This window comes from Aotus nancymaae, unplaced genomic scaffold (genome assembly GCF_030222135.1).
Source record: "Aotus nancymaae isolate 86718 unplaced genomic scaffold, 86718_ANA_hifiasm-v0.15.2.pri h1tg000053l, whole genome shotgun sequence".
Taxonomy (NCBI): Eukaryota; Metazoa; Chordata; class Mammalia; order Primates; family Aotidae; genus Aotus; species Aotus nancymaae.
Window position 1 is genome coordinate 29,638,205 of NW_026988467.1, and position 19,985 is coordinate 29,658,189.

Sequence of the window (19,985 nt, forward strand, 5' to 3'; positions counted from 1 at the left end):
TAAATGCTGTTCATCTCGATTGCTGAGTTTGGGGCACCTGGGATCCCGCCTCTGTCTCCATCACCCTCCCCCATCACTCCCATCCAGCCAGTGGTCTTCTTCCTGTGCCTCCACCATCCTGAGCTCCTTCCAACCTTCAGACTGTGCTCTGGCTATTTCCTCTGGCTGGTGGCCTCCACCTCAGAGTTTCCCATGGTGACTCCTTTGTATCATTAACTTAACTCAGATGCCGCCGCCTTGAAGAGTCTTGCCTGACCACCCCACGCACAGTGGCGCCTCCTCATACCCTGTCATGTGTCTGGATTCACGGTCTTCTTGCACCTTCTGCTGTCTGAACGTATTTGACTGTGTTTATTGCTTGTCTCCTCACTAGAATGTGAGTTTCATGAGAGAAGGAATCTTGCCTATCTTGTTCCCTGCCACATGCCCAGGGCCTCAGTGATTATTTGTCAAGTGATAAATGGGGTGTGGAGGTGAGTGCTCCCCAGCACAGAGTCCAGCTGTCTGCATGCATTGGGAATCTAGCCCATTGTATTATCATCGGTTGTTCTCCCGTCTGTCTCTTCTTCATCCCCATATTAGCCCACGAGTCCTCCAGGGCAGCTCCTACTGCCCCCTTTCCACACCCATCAACAACCTGGCACTGAGATAGGACTGATGAAGCTTGCTGTGTGAATGAAATTCCTGGAAGTGGCCCCTGAGTTCCCCAGTCAGCCTGGGCTGTGAGCGGTGCCAGGAAGGCTGACTTACCTGTTCACATCCACCTCCCTCCCACTCATCCAGCTTGTCAGACCAGGGAGGGCCTCGGTCAATGTCTAGTTCAATTAATTTTACAGACTAGGGAGCAACACGGGAAAATGGTCATGATGACAGGCCGATGGAAGAATGCAGGAGACAAAATTATCTTTGATTACTACCAGTTATTCATTTAACAAAATTTCTTGGGCAACTATTATGTACCAGGCACTGTTGAGACACTGGGATACGGCAGAGGCAAGACAGACACAGTCCCTGACCATAGCGACTAATCTAGTGGGGAAGACAGACAACAAACAAAAATAATAAAGAAGCGAGGTTACCAATATGGTGTGTCCTCCAGAGAAAATAAAGCAGCGTGGGATGGAGGGGATTTTAGGTAGGGTGGCCGGGAAGGCTTCTCTGAGAAGGTAACACCAGAAGGATGAGGAGGAGCTAGCCACGAAAACAGGGGTAAGATAGAAAAACACAAGCAGCTTGTTTTAGAGAGCCTATGCAGGTGCAATGGTTGGAACTCTGGCAGCCATCTCAGGCCATGAGGCAACTGTAAAGACTCAAGTCACAAGCTGAAACCAGAAGAGCATAAGGAAGAAGGAACCTGAGTCCCTGATAACCGTGGGGCTGCCACACCAGCGCTTTACTCAGTGTCATGCTGGAAAGCTGGCTGGCTGAGTAAAACTTTTTTTTTTAAAGCCCCAACAGTGTTTACCAATTTCCATGGTGTAAATGCTCCCACTCAAGTGGATTTCAAGCTATCAGTGTGAAGTAGTTGAATACGGTATTGGGATGAGATGCACACAGTCAGCTCTTGGGAGCCAGTGCAACCTGCTACAGCACACGCCACCTGGAGCCTTTCCTAGAGACTTGTCTTACATGAGAGAGAAATGCACTCCATTTGACTGCAGCTACTTCAGCCACGGCTCTGTTACTAACAGCTGAAAGCCATTCCTAACATTCATGTGCAGCTTGAGCAGAAGCAGTCCTTGGAGCAGAGAATCTTATTTGCCTAAGAGAATAGAAAGACTGCTCCTCAGGTTCCCCCGACAGCCTTGGGCTGTCCAGGCTGGGACACTGTGGCTGAGACGCAGATGTTGAGGAGCTGGGCTGAGTGCTACAATTCTCCCCGATGGTGGTCCCCAGGGGTCCACAGAAGACCCACCACCCAGGCAGCTCTTCAGTGTTTCTGAGAAAGTGCCTTGGAGGTTGTGTTCCTCACATCACTCAGGGCACTCGAGGGACCTGGATGAATTCCTCCTCTGATTTTGGAGTCAGGGAAAGAGGACAGTAGGCTTGCTCCTTCCTTCTAGATCCTGAGAGAATCAGAATACTCATTTGCCCATTCCACAAACATGTGCCGAGACCTTGGGCCCCACATGGTGCTGTGTCAGGGATGCGGAGAGGGGTGAGGGATGAGTCTCAAACATGATGCCATGAGGTGTACATGTGTTGGGGTGACAGTCAGGGACACAGACACTTACATCACAGAGAATGCTGCGATCGTGTTAGGAGATCCCAGACTTGCTCCTCTCCCCATATTCCCCATCTCAGTGAAGGGCACCCCTCCCCCAACTCCATCCCAGCCAGAAACCTCGGAGTGGGAGTCATCCTTGATTCCTACTGCCTCCAAACCAATCCAGTCAGTCACCAGCTTTGCTCTGGAATTTGTTCTCTCCTCTCTATGCCTACTGCCTCTGGTTTGGTTTTCATCACTTCTTTTCTAGACTGTGGCCCCAGGCTCCTCCCTGCCTCTAGCTCTCCCGCTGCTCCAAGTGCCCTGCACAGCAGTTGTGGTGATTGTTCTAAAGGGCAGATCTATAAATGCTTTCCCCTGTCACTTTCCCCATTGTGTTTGTCCGCAGGATTTCCACGTTGTCTGGGAAGAAAGGCAGAAAGCCTTAGGGTGACATTCAAGGCTCTTCACTGCTGGCCCCGACCTTTTCCTCTCCAGTCCTAGCTCTTGGTCCAGACTTGTGCTGTCCAATATGACACACGTGGCTATTTAAGTAACAATTAATTAAAATGAAATAAAATGGAAAATTCAGTTTCTCAGTTGCACTGGCCACATTTCAAGTGCTTGCTAGCCACATGGGCTGCTGTGTCACACAGTGCAGACACAGAACTGTCCATTCTCCCAGAGAGCTGTAGTGGACAGTACTGCTCCAGACACACTGAGTGACCTGCAGGGTTCTCTAGGCCTTTGCACATCTCTCAAAACTCAGATCAAATGTCACCTCTCCTGGTAGTCCATGTCTCAAACTCTGTGATGTCCTCAGAGTTTTAAAGAAACGGAGTCTCGCTCTGTCACCCAGGCTGGAGTGCAGTGGCACGGTGGCAGGGGGAGAATTGTAGCACTCAGCCCAGCTCCTCAACATCTACCTCTCAGCCACTGTGCACTCTGTGTGCACAGTGTCCCACACTTGTACCCTGATGGCACACACTGCGTTTTAATTGCAAGGTTACCTGTCAATCTCCCCTACTAGGGCAGGTGCGGTAGCTAACTCACGCCTGTAATCCCAGCACTTTGGGAGGCTAAGGCTAATGGATCACCTGAGGTCAGAAGTTCCAGACTAGCCTGGCCAACATGGCAAAACCTCATCTCTACTAAAAATACAAAAATTAGCCAGGCATGGTGGCAGGTGCCTGTAATCCCAGCTAAGATCATCCCAAGGCGGGGGTTGCAGTGAGCCAAGACCGTGCCACTGCACTCCAGCCTGGGTGACAGAGTGAGACTCCATCTCTTAAAAAAAAAACAAAAAACTCCTCTACTAGGTCGTGGGTTCTTGAGGGCAGGGACTATGGAGAGGGGAGATTATCACACTCTCAGTACCTAGGACAGGGCCACGTACCGCTGGCCTCGCTGAGTCTGCAGGATGTCCCTGCCCAGGCATGAGGCTAGGCTGGGTCAGAGCTTACCTCTGAAAAGGTGGGAGGGGAGAGAGGGCCCTGAGCAGGCAAGGTTCCCTGGGTGGGCTAGGTGTAGAGCCCAAGGGAACAGCTAATGTAGGAAAACTAAACCCTAGAGTCCAGAAGGCAGGACTTAGAAGGCTGCCTGAGCTCTGTCACCCCTGCCCCTCCAACGTGTCTCCTTCTTCTGTTAGAAGACTGGCTCTACCACCCACTAGGCTGTGTGATCCTAGGATGTCACCTAACCTCTCTGTGCCCCAGTGCCTTGTCTGAAAAATGGGGATAATCATATCTCCTAGGGTTGGGAGGGTAAAAGAAGACAACAGTAAGAAGTATTTAGCCTCACAGGGCATAGAGCCTGGCACACCCTGTGTGCTCGGGAGACAGAGCAATCACTGTGTCCCGTGTGCAGCTTCCCAGTCGCTTCTTTGTATCTTCATCCCTCACTGTGTCCAGGTGGCCCCTCCCTCCCTCCCTTCTCAGATGGCCAGAGCAGGAAGAGGCTGCAGGGACCATCTGGTCCAACCCCTTGGATTGCCAGAACAGGAAACACAGGCCCAAGGGAAGGGACTGACCTGGCCCATGGCCACACAGCTTGACAGAGGAGAACAAACTGGAAATTTTACTCTAGCAGAGAGGTCACACAGGAAACTGGAGCCTGATAAACTCCCAACTGATACAGCTTAACCCCGAGGAAGGATACCAGTAACAGCAGAGACTCAAGACCAGAGGGGCTGGAGGCAGGTGTGGTTTGGGTTGAAATTTCACAGGCATCTTGTCAACTATTTATCACAACAATCCACAAGGTTAGTAGTGTCTTTATTGCGTCCATCTCACAGAGGGGGAAACTGAGGCTTTGAGAGTTAGCTTGCCTAAATTCACACAGCTAGTAAGAGGCAGAGGGAAAGCTCTCAGTGGCTCCAAAATTGGTGTTCAAAATCTCTTGGCCTCCCTGCCTCCCATGCAATTCAATGCAGCAAAAATTTCTGAGTACCCAGTGAGTGTCAGGCTTTGTGCCGGCCACTCCAGGGGTGGGTCTATACATGGTCCTTGAAGAATTTGCAGTTCGTTGAGGAGGAAGAAACTCGAATAGGTAAAATACAAGGAAGAACAGGATAAACACGGAGGGCCTGCTAGGATCCAGGACAGCTGTCAACACCTGGCTGTGCTCATGGTGCCCTCCCTCCACCTCAGTTTCCAAATCTGTAAAGTAAGGACTTTTTTTTTTGAGACAGAGTCTTGCTCTGTCACCCAGCAGGCTGGAGTGTAGCAGTGTGATCTTGGCTCACTGCAACCTCCGCCTTCCAGGTTCAAGTGATTCTCCTGCCTCAGCCTCCTGAGTAGCTGGGATTGCAGACACCCCACCCCCCAACCATGCCCAGCTAATTTTTGTATTTTTAGTAGAGACAGGGTTTCACCATGTTGGCCAGGTTGGTCTTGAACTCCTGACCTCAAGTGATCCACCCACCTCGGCCTCCCAAAGTGCTGGGATTACAGGTGTGAGCCACCGGCCCAAAATCTGTTAAGTAAGACCTAACAGCACCTGCTCCATAGGGTTGCTCTGGGAATGAAATGACTTAATTCATGACCTACATGACATACAGGGTGAGCTCAATGAATCTTAGTTGTCATTATCATCATAGTAATTATATGTAAAGTTGGGAGTCAGAATTGGGGGAGCTTCAAGGAAGGACCTATTTCTGATGGCAGGACAAAGGAAGACGGATGGGCAGGGTTCCTTCCAGTCTCTAGGATGGGCCAGGGCATTGCAGATGGGGAGAACTAGCTGGGTAGGAGCCCGCCCTCATGTGTGCAGGAAGTGGGGGTGGTTAGGGATGGCTGCAGCCAGGCATGTGACAGGTGGGTGGAGTCACAAGCTGGAAAGGCCAGTTGGGGCTAGCTGGGGCAGGGGTGGGCACTGGAGGAGGCCTTGAATGTCAGCCTGGGAGAGTTGAATCCCACAGGGTCCCCACGAGAGCAGGGGCAGGCAGGGAGGGATGAGGTGACTGGGGAGGACACACCTCAGAGGGTGGGGCTGTGGAGTTGCTACAGCCCTGAGCACACAGTTAAGCAAATATGCCAGCTTTGTGGCTCTGGGGCTCTTGATTGTTATGAAGAAGCCAGGATTGGGGCAACAGAGGAGTTGGGGGGCACAGAGAGGTGGGGCTCAAATGTTCCCAAGGCCAGATCTCTCCTGCTGTGAGGCCATCCCTCCCTCTGACCCAGGGGACAAAGCAGCTGTGGAAAGCCATCTCAGCTCTGGCTTCAGGGACTCTTCATCAGAAAAGCCTGGGTTCACATCCTGACTGCGTGACCTTGGGCGGTTCGCTTCTTTCCCTCAGGGCTCACCTCCACAAGCTTTCACAGTGTTGTGATAAAGGCTAAGTGAGATGGCACCTATGACAGGGCCCAGCATGGTGCTGCACACAGTAGGTGCTCAAGCTTCTCCTTTCCTCCATGCCCAGGTACTGCTCTCTCTTTCCCTCTCTGATCAAGGGATGCCAGAAACCTAACCATGACAAACTGAACTTGCCTCTCCCTCTTTCTCCCCCAGCCCCAATCCTAGAACTGGATGCTCCTGGTCCTCCCAACAGACCTGAATTCTTCTGTGTGTTCGAGCCTCAACTCTCCCTGTGCACTTCCCAGCCACACAGTTTCTGGCAACATCTGGCCACTCCCTGCTTCTAGGGTCTCCCACCTTGCACACTACTGCAGAGTGCTTGGTCCATGACGCAGGCCTGGCCGGGCTGCACTTGCCTGCTCACATCTGTTTCTGGCTTCTCAGCATCTTCAGGATCAAGCTCGGCGGGTACATGCATGTGCGTGTGTGTGTATGCATGTGTATATGTGTACGTGTGTGTGTGCATGCTTGTGCACATTCAAGCATTCAAAGCCCTTCCTGAGCTGGTCAAGCCTCGATTTTCCATTCTTACCTCCTCCCGCCACACCCTCCCCTCCAGCCAGAACGAACCACATGAATATGTGCTCACCTCCATGCCTGTCCCTGGTCACACTCAGATAACCTGAGTTCAAGTTCCAGCTCCAGGGACAATTAGGAGTTTTCTGACCTTACGCACAGTTTCTTTTTTTGTTTCCTAATTAAAAAAATTTTTTTTTTTACAGACAAGGGCTCACTCTGTCACTTAGGGTGGAGTGTAATCATAGCTCACTACAGCCTCAAACTCCTGGGGCTCAAGTAATCCTCCTGCCTCAGCCTCCAAAGTACCTAGCACTACAGGCATGCACCATGCCTGGATAGTTTTAAAAAATTTATTGTAGAGGCCGGGCACGATGGCTCACGCCTGTAACACCAGTATTTTGGGAGGCTGAGGCAGGTGGATCATGAGGTCAAGAGATCGATACCATCCTGGCCAACATGGTGAAACCCCATCTCTACTAAAAATACAAAAATTAGCTGGGCATGGTGGCACACACCTGTGATCCCAGCTACTTGAGAGGCTGAGGACAAAGAATCGCTTGAACCCAGGAGGCAGAGGTTGCAGTGAGCTGAGATCGCGCCACTGGACTCCAGCCTGGCAACAGAGTGAGACTCAAAAAAAAAAAAAATTATTATAAAGATGGAGTCTCTCTGTGTTGCCCAGGATAGTCTCGAACTTCTGGCCTCAAACGATCCTCCCACCTTGGCCTCCCAAGAGCTTGGATTAGAAGCATAAGCCACTGGGCTCAGCCTCTTTTTAAAAAAAATTTTACTGAGGTAAAATATACATATATAATTTATCATGTTTACCATTTTTAAGTGTACAATTCAGAGGTAGTTAATACATTTATATTCCTTTTCTCCCTTTCTTCCTCCCCCTTCCTTTCCCTTCTCCCCTTCCAGGTCCTTAGGCACGGCTTTCTGTTTTTTTGAGACAGGGTCTCACTCTGTTGCCCAGGCTGGCTGGAGTGCAGTGGCACGATCACAGCTCACTGCAGCTTCAACCTCCCGTGCTCAAGCAATCCTCCTACCTCAGCCTCTCGCATAACTGGGACTACACGTGCGTGCCACCATGCCCAGCTAATTTTTTGTAGAGACAGGGTTTTGCCATGTTGCCCAGACTGGTCTCGAACTTCTGGGCTCAAGCAATCCTCCTGCCTTGACCTACCAAAGTACTGGAATTACAGGTGTAAGCTACTGTGCTCAGTCAGGCACAGTTTCTGAGCCTCAGTTTCTCCATTTATAAAACAGAGATCCATCTCATAGGGTTACTGTTAGAATTAAATGAGAGGTAGGCTGGGGGAGAGAGAGAGGAGAGCGTGCCTGCCTGTCAAAGCCTTGAACCCTGTCCCTGGCACAGTCTGTACCAGGCCACATGGTGGCTGCGCATGTTTTTATTCCCTCTGTCCGAAACATCTTTCTTTCTGCTCCCTGGCCTAAAGCACTCAGCACATCTTTTAGGATTCAGCTCAGTAGAGCAAGCCTCAGTTACAGTAACCTACCAGTTTATGGGTCTATCTCCCGGGACCACACAGGGCCAGGTCTTGTGTAGCTCTCTCCTGGACCCAACACAGGGCTGGCCCTCTGTAGCCGTGGCACAGATACTGGCTAAAGAAAGTATATATGTATTTTTTTTTTTTTTTGAGATGGAGTCTCTCTCTGCCACCCAGGCTGGAGTGCAGTGGCACGATCTTGGCTCACTGCAACCTCTGCCTCCTGGGTTCAAGTGATTCTTGTGCCTCAGCCTCCCAAGTAGCTGGGATTACAGGCATGAACCACTGTGCCTGGCTAATTTTTTTTTTTTTTTTTTTTTTTTAGTAGAGATGGGGTTTCACCATGCTGGCTAGGCTGATCTTGAACTCCTGACCTCAGGTTATCCACCGGCCTTGGCCTTCGAAAGTGCTGGGATTACAGGTATGAGCCACTGTGCCCAGCTCAGAAATTATTAAATGAATCCCTGAATCCAAGACAGAAGTCACCTCCAAATCCTCCTCATCCATTCTGAGTGTTCAAGCAGAGATGGAGGTGAGGAAGGCAAATGGTACTGAGAAAAGACCACTGGACTGAGAGTGAGGAGAGCTGAGCTCTGGTCTAACCGTGGGTAAGTCAGTTTCCCCATCTGCAAAATGGGGAGAGTTATCAACCAGATGGTTTCTCAGGTTCCTCCCTATTTGGGTGCTCCCTGGGGCAGTTGGTGTGGTGGGGAGGAGGGTGAATTCTGAGTCAGTAAGACCAGTTTGAATCTCAGCTCTTCCTCCTACTTGCAGTGTGATCTTGGGAAAGTTACTGAATCTCTCAGCCTCAGTTTCTGTCTTTTTTTTTTTTTTTTTTGAGATGGAGTCTTGCTCTGTAGCCCAGGCTGGAGTGCAGTGGCTCAATCTCAGCTCATTGCAACGTCCACTTCTCAGGTCCTGGTTCAAGCAATTCTCCTGCCTCAGCCTCCTAAGTAGCTGGGATTACAAGCACACACCACTATGCCCAGCTAATTTTTGTATTTTTAGTAGAGATGGGGTTTCACCATGTTGGCCAGGCTGGTCTTGAACTCCTGACCTTGTGATCTGCCCACCTCAGCCTCCCAAAATGCTCGGATTACAGGCGTGAGCTACTGCACCTGGCCATATTTCTTCATCTGTGAGATGGTACTGATCTCAGTCCCACTCAGGGAGTAGAGAACGAAAAAATCTTTGTAAGGATCAAACGCCCATAACAGAACACCTGGCACACGGTAAGTGCCTCGTAACTTACTTTGTGCCCCCAAAACTTGGGCTATTATTTTTTAGAGTCATTATTGTGTCATTGTTGGTCCCTACTAGATCTTTTTTTCTTTCTATAAAATAAATATCTTGGAGTCCCCAATGTCAGCCCTAAGTTTCTACACTGTGGCTGGTGTTCAGCCAAGGTGTCCTGGCTGCCCAGACACCTGTGAAGAAGGATGCAGAGATGCCAGTGGCCAGCTCTGAGTTTGACCCACAGCCAGCTTTGCCCCCACAGAGGCTGCCATTGGCACAGAAATCCTGTCCTCTCCTTGGAAAAGTAACAGCAGAGCCACTTCCCCAGAACACAGACAACCCAGCTGCCTTCCTGTCCATGCTACAAAATAAAGTGCCTTTGAATCTGTCATTTCTGTGGATGTTTAGCAACTCTTTCTCCCTGTTTACACATAAAGCAGGAGGGCTAGTTCTTACTTCCATTTCCCAGATTGGGTAAGAGGGTACCGCCCCCTCTCCTGGAAGAAAGCAGAGTTGATATTTGAACCCAGCCCCCAGCCCTGCTCCCTCCTCAGGTGGCTGCCTTGGAGTCACTGAATCACCATACCCTGCCTGCCAGGGTTTGTGTCCAAGGCTGATCCACTGCTGTCTTGGCTGGCATGAAGGAGGCCTTGGGAAGGGCTCCAACGGTCACATGAAGCCTGGAGGGGGTGGCTAAGACTGAACTGGATCCCCTCTCTGGGGGTTAGGAACCCGAGATGGCCAGAGAGCCGGATGCCACGCCTGGCCTGACCAAAATGACGTCCCAACCACCTGCCCTCGGGGCATCAGCTGGCACAGATAGCCTAGCCCTGTCAATACAGGACAGGACAGGTGGCTGGGAGACAATTACCCAGCCCTCAGAGGCAGCTCAGGGACTATATGTGGCCTAGTCAGACTGGCTTCAAATCTTGGCCCTGCCATTTACCAGATGGGTGACCAAATGAGTCACCTAATTCCTCTGAGTCTGTTTCTTCATCAGTAAAAGAAATAGATAACCCATCCCACAGGGTGCTATGAAGATTAAATGAGGTAATGCAAGAGTCTAGTCACTTTAGAAATGGGCTCCCTTCCTCCGCTTTGCTCAGTGGTCCAGGTACTCAGCAGTGGAGGTGAGGAGGAAGACACCAACACACACACACACGCACACGCATGCACACATGCACATGCACACATACACAGGTAACGTAAAAATCCTTAGAACTATATAATAACTCCTGCCATGTTTCATGGGGTATGATTATGGGAGACTTTAACTTTCACATTATATAGCTCTTCTTCTTATGTTAATTTTATAGTAAGAATAAAGATATTTAAAAATAATTCTGGGGTGCTCACCGTGCCAGACATGGTACTAGGCACTTCTGATAAAGGATCCCCAGCCCTTACAACATCCTTCTCAGGAACGTCATACCCTCATGTTATAGATGACCCTTAGAGAAGGAGCCTTAGAGAAGCAAAGTGATGTGGCCAAGGACACGAAGCATGTCAGCATCTGACCCCTGTAATGGCATCTGGAGTACAAAGTGATTGTGCTTGGTAGGTCAGGGGAGGCTTCACAGAGGAGGTGATATTTGAGCTGAAGTTTTAAAGTTGAGTAGGACTTCTCCAGGTCAGGTTTCTTAACCAGAGGTGATTTTGACTCCAGGAGACATTTGCCAATGCTTGGAGACAGTTTTGGTTGTCACAACTTGGGGGGTGGGTGGAGTTTGCTACTGGCATCTAGTGGGTAGAGGCCAGGGATGCTGCTAGACTTCCTGCAACACACAAGACGGCCCTGCACAACAAACAGTTATCTAGCCCTGAATGTCAGTGGTGCTGAGTACAATGTGACCTACTATAGCTGTCATTTATTGAGTGCTGCTAGGTGACAAGTACAGTACCAAGTTTTTATAAACATCATCTTATTTAATCCTAATATAATTACTTCCATGCTGTCCATGAAGAATCCAAAGCCCAGAGATGGTAAATAATCTTCCTAAAGTCACATAGTAAATGGTAGAGCCAGGACTGAGATGACCTGAGTACAAAGCAGAGCTCTTAATTTCTCTGCTCTGATACCTCGGATATAATAATTGAAAAAGCTTCAGGCCAACCGCTAGGTAGGGTGTTGGGAGACTCCAGCTGAGTATATAGGCCCAGCCTCCTCTGGCTTACAGGCCTTGGGCAAGTCCCATTCTTCCCTCTCCCTCTACTGTTTCCCCACTATCAAGCGGACATGGCACAGATGATCTCCATGGCCCTGCCGGCTCTGAGTCTGTAATTCTGCAGGAGAAGGGTCCCAGCTCCATCAATTGCTGGGAGAGAAGGGGGTGTGAGGATGGGTTCAGCCTTATTTCTGCTGCATAAATAGCTAATAAACCTTGCTTCCCCATATGGAGGGGGACGCTGGTGGGGGTGGAGGGTGGCTTGAACCTCACCCAGGAGCACATTCTCTCCAGAGGGGAGGCAGATTTCTCTGCCACCAAACTGCCAAGCCCAGAGGACACACCATAGGAAGGCCTCCTTCTCGGGCCAGAGGAGAGAGTCTGGGCATTTACTCAGCTGGGGACATGAGCTCTGATAGGCAGAAAGAGAAAGGGTGGGCTGCATGTTGTTCCAGGCCCTACTATGTGCTTTTGAACCTCAAATAGCAGGTTCATCCCAGGTCAGCCTCATGAAAGTCCTGGTAGGAAGGAAGCATCCTGACTCCATTGTACAGACAGAGCATCAACGTTTACATGAAGTGACTTACCAGTGTGCACACAGTGCCTGCAGCAGGTTTGGAACTCAAGTGTGCCCAACCCCAGGACAGTGTGCTAGAGACTAAGCAAGTGGCAGTCCTTTTTTCTTATGACCCAATAATGAAAGCATTTCAACAATATTCGTAGGTAATACATGTTCAGTTTCTCCTGTGTCCCCCAGGTCATGGGATATAGTACAAAAGGTCAACATACAGTAATTTGGATTTCCTGGTTTGCAGACAGGAGAACTAAGGTTCTGAAGCAGAAGCTAGAGAGTCAGACAGGGAGATCAGAGAAGAGGGATCTGGGTCAGGCTGTGCCCTCTAGCCTTGGCTCTCCCACTGTCTGGAAGTGTGGCCTTGGGCAAGTCACATCACCTCTCCAGGCCTCACTTTCCACTCCTACATGATGAAGAGGTTGGACAGATGGTTTCAGACAGAGTCCCTTCAAACTCTTCCTGCTTATGTGACTCCACAGACAGGGAGATGGACAGCAGCAGTGCCTACCACGAGGGCTCTGGGGGTGGAGGGCCAAGACTTGTGTAGGGTCCCAGAGGCCCAGGCCCTTGCTCACTCTCTGATGGGGCCTTCATTCTCAGACAGCTAGACTGGAAGGGAGTCAGTTGTAGTTTCAAGATAAAAGGGACAGGGAGGGGGCAATGGTGAACATGGGCCATTTCTCCTGAGGCCCATGGGCATCTGCTGGGTGCAGGCTTACTCACAGACTCATGTGTGGAGGGGTTGGGAGCCCCTATAATACGGGGGAAAGTAGTTATTTAGTTCCTGTTTGGGTATCTTGCTGCCAGAGAGCTCATTACCTCCCAAGTTAGCCTACTCCATTTTCTCAAAATGTTTGAACCAAAAACCTTCTGCTTCCAAATGCTCCACAGTCTGGTTCAGCTTAGGCCAGGGTTGGTCATTCTTTCATTCATTAATTCAGCCTTTATTGGTCTGTACTGTAGGCCAGGCCTTGCACCAGGCTTTGGGGCCATAGATAGGAGAAATAAGATACTGTCTCTGGCATTGGAGAATTATGTGCTTGACTAATATCCCAAAGCCAGTAACATGGGACTGCTGGATTTAAGTGATTTAGCTTGAAAAAAGGATTCCAGGCCCAAATAAACTTGGGAACCATTTTATTAAACACAATAAAATAGATTTATTTGCAACAAGATTTCTCTAAGCTATTAATATGCAAATATACACTGAAAATTCTCCAAGGGGGTGGGTATAAAAAATATACTATGTTTCCCATATGTATTAATAGAGGGCATTTGGGGAAATACAGTTCTAATGCCTTTTTTAAAGTTATTTATTTATTTATTTAGTCAGTGGAGCTTGGAGAAGGCTTCACAGAGAGGACATCTGAGCAGGGCCTTAAGCGTTGAGTAGGAGTTTGTCAGTGAAGACGGGAAGTCTTAAGGGAGACCAATTAAAGTTCTAGGTCAACTATGCTTAGGTCACTCTGCATGTACCGTTTCACTTAGTCTTCAAAGGTCCTGATGTGGAGGACAGAGCCAAAGAGGTCATCAAAAACCCCTGGAGACTCCTAGAGGTCTAGCCCCTCCCTTCTTGAATCACCTTACATCTGGACCTTATTCTTCAAATCTTTACTTTTCAAGTCCTGGCCCCACTCAACCTGGTCTCTACTCTGGCTTAAATCTAAACTTGTTGTAGAGTATCTGGACCAGATCTCAGTCAACCCCTCATACAGCTTGGCCTAACCCTCGGCACTCAAACCTGCCTTCTCAGCAGTTTGGCGCTCTAACTTACACACCTCTATTAGGTTTCACCCTCACCTGTCCAGCACATTCTAGCCCCCGTACTCCCCTTAGTCCTGATGCACATCTGATCCAGTCTCTGCCCCACAGAATCCCCAGCCTGCCAGCGCTCAGCTACCCGGGTTAGTACCGTCCTATCCTCGTGGCCTCGCCCTCAGTCTGACAGTGGCCCTGTCTTTGCCCAGCTCTGATTCGGCTCCGTCCACAACCCTGCTCCAGCCCAGTACCTGGTCCAGCTCTGATCTCACTTGTTCCCGCTGTCCCATCCCTGTCCTGGATCTCTCCCTAACCACGGACAAGCCCCTACTCCAGGTCAGTCTCAGATCCCGCAGATACAGACTGCCCAAGGCCTCGCCCCCTGCCCCGCCCCGCCGCGGCCCCGCCCCTCCCTGCCCCATGTTACTTCTGATAGGGCCCTGACCCTGCCGTTGGCCCCGCCCCGGGACCATTCTGACTGGGTCCGCCCCGCAGTCCAGCCCTGACCCCACCCCCGTCCCAGCCCCACCTCCAGCCCGGCCCCGCCCCCGCCCCAGGCCGGCCGGGCAGCGCACCTGCAGCTCCTCGAAGGCGTCGTCGATGCCGGTGACCTGGTGCTGCTCGTGCAGCGCGGGTTCGTCGCAGAAGAAGCAGAGCAGCGCGCGGTCCGTGAGGCAGAAGAGCTTGACCTTGTCGTGAGCCTGGCAGGGTCGCGCTGCGCGGCGCGCGTTGAGGATGGCGTCCAGCGGGAAGGCGCTGTAGCGCTCCACGATGTTAGCCAGCTTGAGGCTGGGCGCCAGCGCGGGCTCGGCGAACGTGCGCCGGCACTCAGGGCAGTCGCGGGCGCCCTGCGCCTCCTGCCGCACCCAGTGCTCGGTGATGCAGCGGCGGCAGAAGTAGTGCTCGCAGCCCAGGCTCACTGGGTCCTGGTAGATGCTCAGGCAGATAGAGCACAGCAGCTCGTCCTTGAGGCTGCACGCCATGGCGCCGGGGGCGGCAGAGAGGGTGGCCCGAGGGGCGGCGGGGCGGCTGAGAGAGCGCGGCGCTGTCGGGTGCAGCACCGAGGGCTGGGAGCCGGGACGAGGCCCGCACAGGCAGGGGTAGTAGCTACCCGAGAAGGGAGGGGGTGCTGTCCGGGAGGAGGGTAACGCAAGGAAGGGGTGCGCAGCTGAGACTTCCCGGGACGCCAGCCCGGGAGGGCGGTCTCGAGGTAGTGGGCAGCCCAAAGCGATGGGCGCCGGAGGGAGGAGGCCGTGGGCGGCTAAGGGACGGGGATCCTGGCGCGGAGGTTCCAGGGGGCGGGGCAGTCCGAAGGGATAGGAGCTGGGAGAAGGGGATCCCGGAGGGTGTTGGAGCCCTCGAGGGGGTCGAAATCCCGGGATGGGGGCGGTGGGGGGAGGGCGAGAAGCTGGGGATGGGGAGTCCTGGGGGAGGGGGCAGCCAGGCCAAGCCGCACATTGACTGTGACCTGCAGAGAAGAGGAGGGGTGCCGGCCCACTCAGCTGCCGGATCCCGGCCCCAAACCCTGGCCCGGGGCAGCCCCTTACCCCCGCGGGCTTAGCAGCCACCGCTTCGGTCCAGCGCAGCCTCTCAACCCGGAACCAGCCGAACCCGAGCTGCCGGCCGCGGCTGCCTCCCCGCCCCCGTGGGCGGGACCCAAGCAACTCCGCCCCCGCAGCGGGCGGGGGAGGGGCGGGGCCGCCAGCCGGTTGACCCCTCCCGCCCCGCCCCCATCATCCTCCAGCTCCCGGCGAAGCGAAGCCCAGCTGTTCCTTCGGGGTGTGTACTTGGAACTGCATCCAGCTCTGGCTTAGGGTCCCCGCGGCGAGGCGGAGCGGGGAGAGCAGCTAATTTGAGAGCACAACAAGTAAACAAGGAGCATCTTTCTGGATCATCGATTTGAAGATTTAGAAGAAATAATATTTTGTATTATAACGAACATGTTTGGAATACAACTTCTGCATAAAATATAAAGCTAAAACTCTTGAAATGCCCTGCTTGCTTAGAGCAAGTTCAAGGCTCTCACACTCCTAAGCTCTGGGGTCCCATTTCCTCTTCACTTTCTTAAGGAGTGCTTGGGGAGAAGCTTGGAAAGCCCCGGCTAACGTCTGGCCTCGGGGGCTGCCTCCATTGGCAAACAATTCTGGAGTGCTGTATTTGTGTGTGTGTGTGTGTGTGTGTGTGTGTGTGTGTGTGTGTGTGTAAGGCATGGGGGGTGAAGCGGGAGAGAGGGAGGAAAAGTAATAGGAGACTTTGTGTTGTGTGCCAGATGGAGAGGGGATAAGGGATTTCTAGGCAGAGGAGACAGCCTGTGCGAAAGCATAGCGGCGTGAAAGGGGAGGGTGCAGTGAAGGAAGTGCAAGTAATTCTGTACTGTTGGGGGTGGGGTGGAGAAGGGGCCTGGGTGGGCTGGAGGGCATTGTGGGTCATGGTAAAGAATTTCTTGAAGGCATCAGGCTTTCAGGCAAGGAAATGACCTGGTCCGATTGGGTTTCAGGAAGTCTTGGAGATAATCATTATGCCATCTGCAAGGTGAGGAAAACAGGGAGTTTTTCCAATGTGTCTGCGTATGCACAGCACTCAGCACACAGTAAGGGTGTGTAGCTGAATAACCGCAGCAACGCCATGGGTTGCAAGAGGAAGGAAAGACTGAGCATCCCTGAGGTGCTGTTGTCCTCGTGCCTAGAGGAGGCCAGACCCGAACTGGGGCCCGGACAGTGGGTAAGGAGAGAAGGCTAGGGTATTTCAAGTACAGACCCGGTGAAATTTGGTGATGGTTGAATACGGAGGTGAGGGAAATGAGGCATCGAGGGTGGCTACCAGTTTCTGCCTTCTCCAGAAATATCTTCACTGGTGTTAAACTTTATTGAGGTACAGTTTATGAAAAAGCTCTCGGTTTAGTTCTCTGTTGTTAACACGTTCTCCATCACACTCTCATCTGGCCCAGAATCTCCATCATTGCCAGAAAAATGCTTGGTTGCTCATGTAACAGCCGTTGCTCAACTTTTTCTTATGGGCAGAGCCCTGATTTTGTTCAGGTGGCCCCCTTCCCTATGTGACCAAAGGAAGGCTGAGCCCAGCCCATTTCTGGGAGTCAGTCTTGTTTGGTCCAAGTCCATTATGGTGGTCTCATTCCTCTTGCCAGTGATGGTTTGGGAAGGTCTTAGTCTGAAAAACTAAAGGGGAAGACTATGGCAGAGAGGGGAGTTCAGGAAAGGGTCTCTTTACTTTGCAAAACAGTCTGCCCTCTTTGCTGGGATATGTTTGGGGGCAATGCTTGGAATTGCAGCAGCCATCTTGCTCCCAGTCTGAGGATGCAGCAGATACAGAAGGGAGGAAGAGGGCCAAGAGAGTGCTAGGGAAGAGAAGCTTTTACTCTGATGCAGAGTTTGGACTTTAGGATATGTGAGATGGTTCATCTTATTGCATAAGCCAGTTAGTACATTGTTACTTTGCAACCCAGAGAATCCCAACTGATACACTGATGTGCACCCCTAGTGAGGGGGTGGGGAAGGTAAACAGGACAGTCTAAATTATTGAAGCATTTTGAATGAAATGAGAAAAAAAGACTTGATGATAGATGAAACAGTGACTTCGTTATTCAATGTATATTTACTGATGCTGACTCTGAGCAGGTCTCTGTGAGGGGATGGAATAAATTATGCTCCTTGCTCCCAAGGAGCTGGCAGTCTAGAGGGAAAAAACAATGAGAAATTCTTATCAGGCACAGTAGGGCTTGCTAAGCATTCTCACATATGTTACTGGATTTGAGTCTCAAAGCAGCCCTAACTAATTTATATTACTATCCTCATTTTATAGAGGAAGATACCAAGTATCAGATAAAGGAGATGTGGTGGAAATTGCTAGTTGTCCACTAAAATCCATCCTCCTGTTCTGTAGTAGTAGAGTAGCAGTCAGAGCAGTGGCTGGTCCACTAGAGACCATACATCCCAGCTGTTCTTGCAGCCGAGTGAGACTTGGTGACTAAGCTCTTTCTAACAGAACGTAAATAGAAATAGACCTTAAGGCATGAGGTTTTCGCTCTTCCATGCTCCATTTCCTCTTCCCTTGAGTTGGAACACAGATGTGTCAGGGATCCAGCTTCAATAATGCTTCAAAAGGGCTGATGGAGCAAAGATATGGGAGGAACCTGGGTTCCTGAATGACTGCATGAAGTACAGACACCCACTGACATGGACTAGAGAGTGAGAAGTAAACATTTTCTAAGAGGAATTGTATTTTGGGTTTTTGTTGTAGCAGCCCAGCTTTCACCATACTATTTTTGTAGCTTTATTTATTTATTTATTTGAGATGGAGTCTCACTCTGTCGCCCTGGCTGGAGTACAGTGGTGCAATCTCTGCTCACTGCAACCTCCACCTCCCAGGTCCAAGTGATTCTCCTGTTTCAGCCTCCCTGGTAGCTGGGACTACCAGTGCATGCTACCAGGCTTGGTTCATTTTTGTATTTTTAGTAGAGACAAGGTTTCACCTTCTTGGTCAGGCTGGTCTCAAACTTCTGACCTCATCATCCACGTGCATTGGCCTCCAAAGTGCTGGGATTACAGGTGTAAGCCACTGTGCCCAGCCAATTTTGCAGCTGTTTTTAGAAGAGGCTCTGGTACTATTTTACACTACCGTCTAAATCATTTCAATAGATAGCCTTCTTAATATGTAGCTCTAATCTCCTTCAAAGGATATAGAATATAGTTTTCTCTGGCTGAAAGTCACAGTCTCTCTCTCTGTCTCCCTCTTTTTTTTTTCTTTTGAGATGGAGTCTTGCTCTGTTGCCCAGGATGGAGTGAAGTGGCACAATCTTGGCTCCCTGCAAGCTCCGCCTCCTGGGCTCAAGCGATTCTCCTGCTTCAGCCTCCCGAGTAGCTGGGATTACAGGTGCCCACCACCATGCTGGGCTAATTTTTGTATTTTTAGTAGAGATGGAGTTTCACCATGTTGGCCAGGCTGGTCTCAAACTTCTGACCTCAAGTGATCTGCCTGCCTTGGCCTCCCAAAGTGCTGGGATTACAGGCGTGAGCCACCGCACCCGGCCCATAGTCTCTGTTACTTTACTTTCACTTCACTTTCCAGTGTTCAGTCCTTTTATCCTCTGAGCAGTTCTTCTCTTGACCTTATTCCATCTCCATTAAGATGCAGAACACTAAAACTGTTGATTATCTTTACGTTTGGCAAGTGATTGCTATCTCCACATCTGATGTGGTTGAGTGGTCTGAACTAAGACTTAGCGATCCTGACTGCAGTGTATGCCATCTGCTTCCATTCATACTCCAAAAATTAATGTCAGGATTTTTTTTTTCTGGAAAGCTATCCAAGAGCTATTGTTGAGTGAAAAAAAAGAAAAGAAAGACCCAAACACACATAGACACATAGACACCCACACACTTAAACACAATCACAGGCATTATTTGCATAACAAAAATTCTATAGAACTTATATTCTAATTGTGTTCATCTGTGGGCTGAGATTATGGGGGGATTTTCACATTCGATAGCTCTGTTAATTATACACATTTTACAATCAGAGAAAAAGATACAGTTGGTCCTCATTATTTGTGGATTTCATATTTGCAAAATCATCTACTTCTAAAATTTATTTGTAACCCTCAAATCAATACTTGAGGCACATTTGCATTTATCTGTGGACATACTTATGTGCAAAGGTGAAAATCTTGACTTATCCACACATATGTTCACAGCTGAGGTTGAACAAAGGGACATCCTGCCTTCTTGCTTCAGCTCTCATAGTGTAAACAAGTATTCTTTTTGTGACTTATTTGGTGCTAATTTTTCTGATTTTTTAGGCTTTTTGTGGGTGGTTTTGCTGTTTAAAATGGCCCAAGCATTGTGTTGAAGTGCTGTCTGGTGTTCTCAAGCGCAAGAAGGCTGTGATGTGCCTTAAGGAGAAAATACGTATGCTTGATAAGCTTCTTTCAGACATGAATTACAGTACTGTCGGCTGTGAGTTCAATGCTAATGAATCAATAATATCGATATTAAATAAGGTGTCTTTAAGCAGAAACACACATTAAACAAAGTTGTGGCTGGGTGTGGTGGCTCACACCTGTAATCCCAGCACTTTGGGAGGCCAAGGCAGGCAGATCACTTGAGGTCAGAAGTTCGAGACCAGCCTGGCCAACATAGTGGAAA

At 50.3% G+C, this 19,985-nt stretch overlaps 1 protein-coding gene across 1 annotated transcript in view; it reads right to left on the reverse strand.

Moving 5' to 3' along the window:
- TRIM62 (tripartite motif containing 62) overlaps positions 1-14,807 on the reverse strand; it is a 34,305-nt gene extending 19,498 nt beyond the window's left edge. The window contains exon 1 of the mRNA XM_012440419.2: positions 14,400-14,807. Within this exon, the coding sequence (XP_012295842.1) occupies positions 14,400-14,807 (408 nt within the window). The remainder of the gene's footprint in view (positions 1-14,399) is intronic.
- Between the last annotated feature and the right edge of the window lie 5,178 nt (positions 14,808-19,985).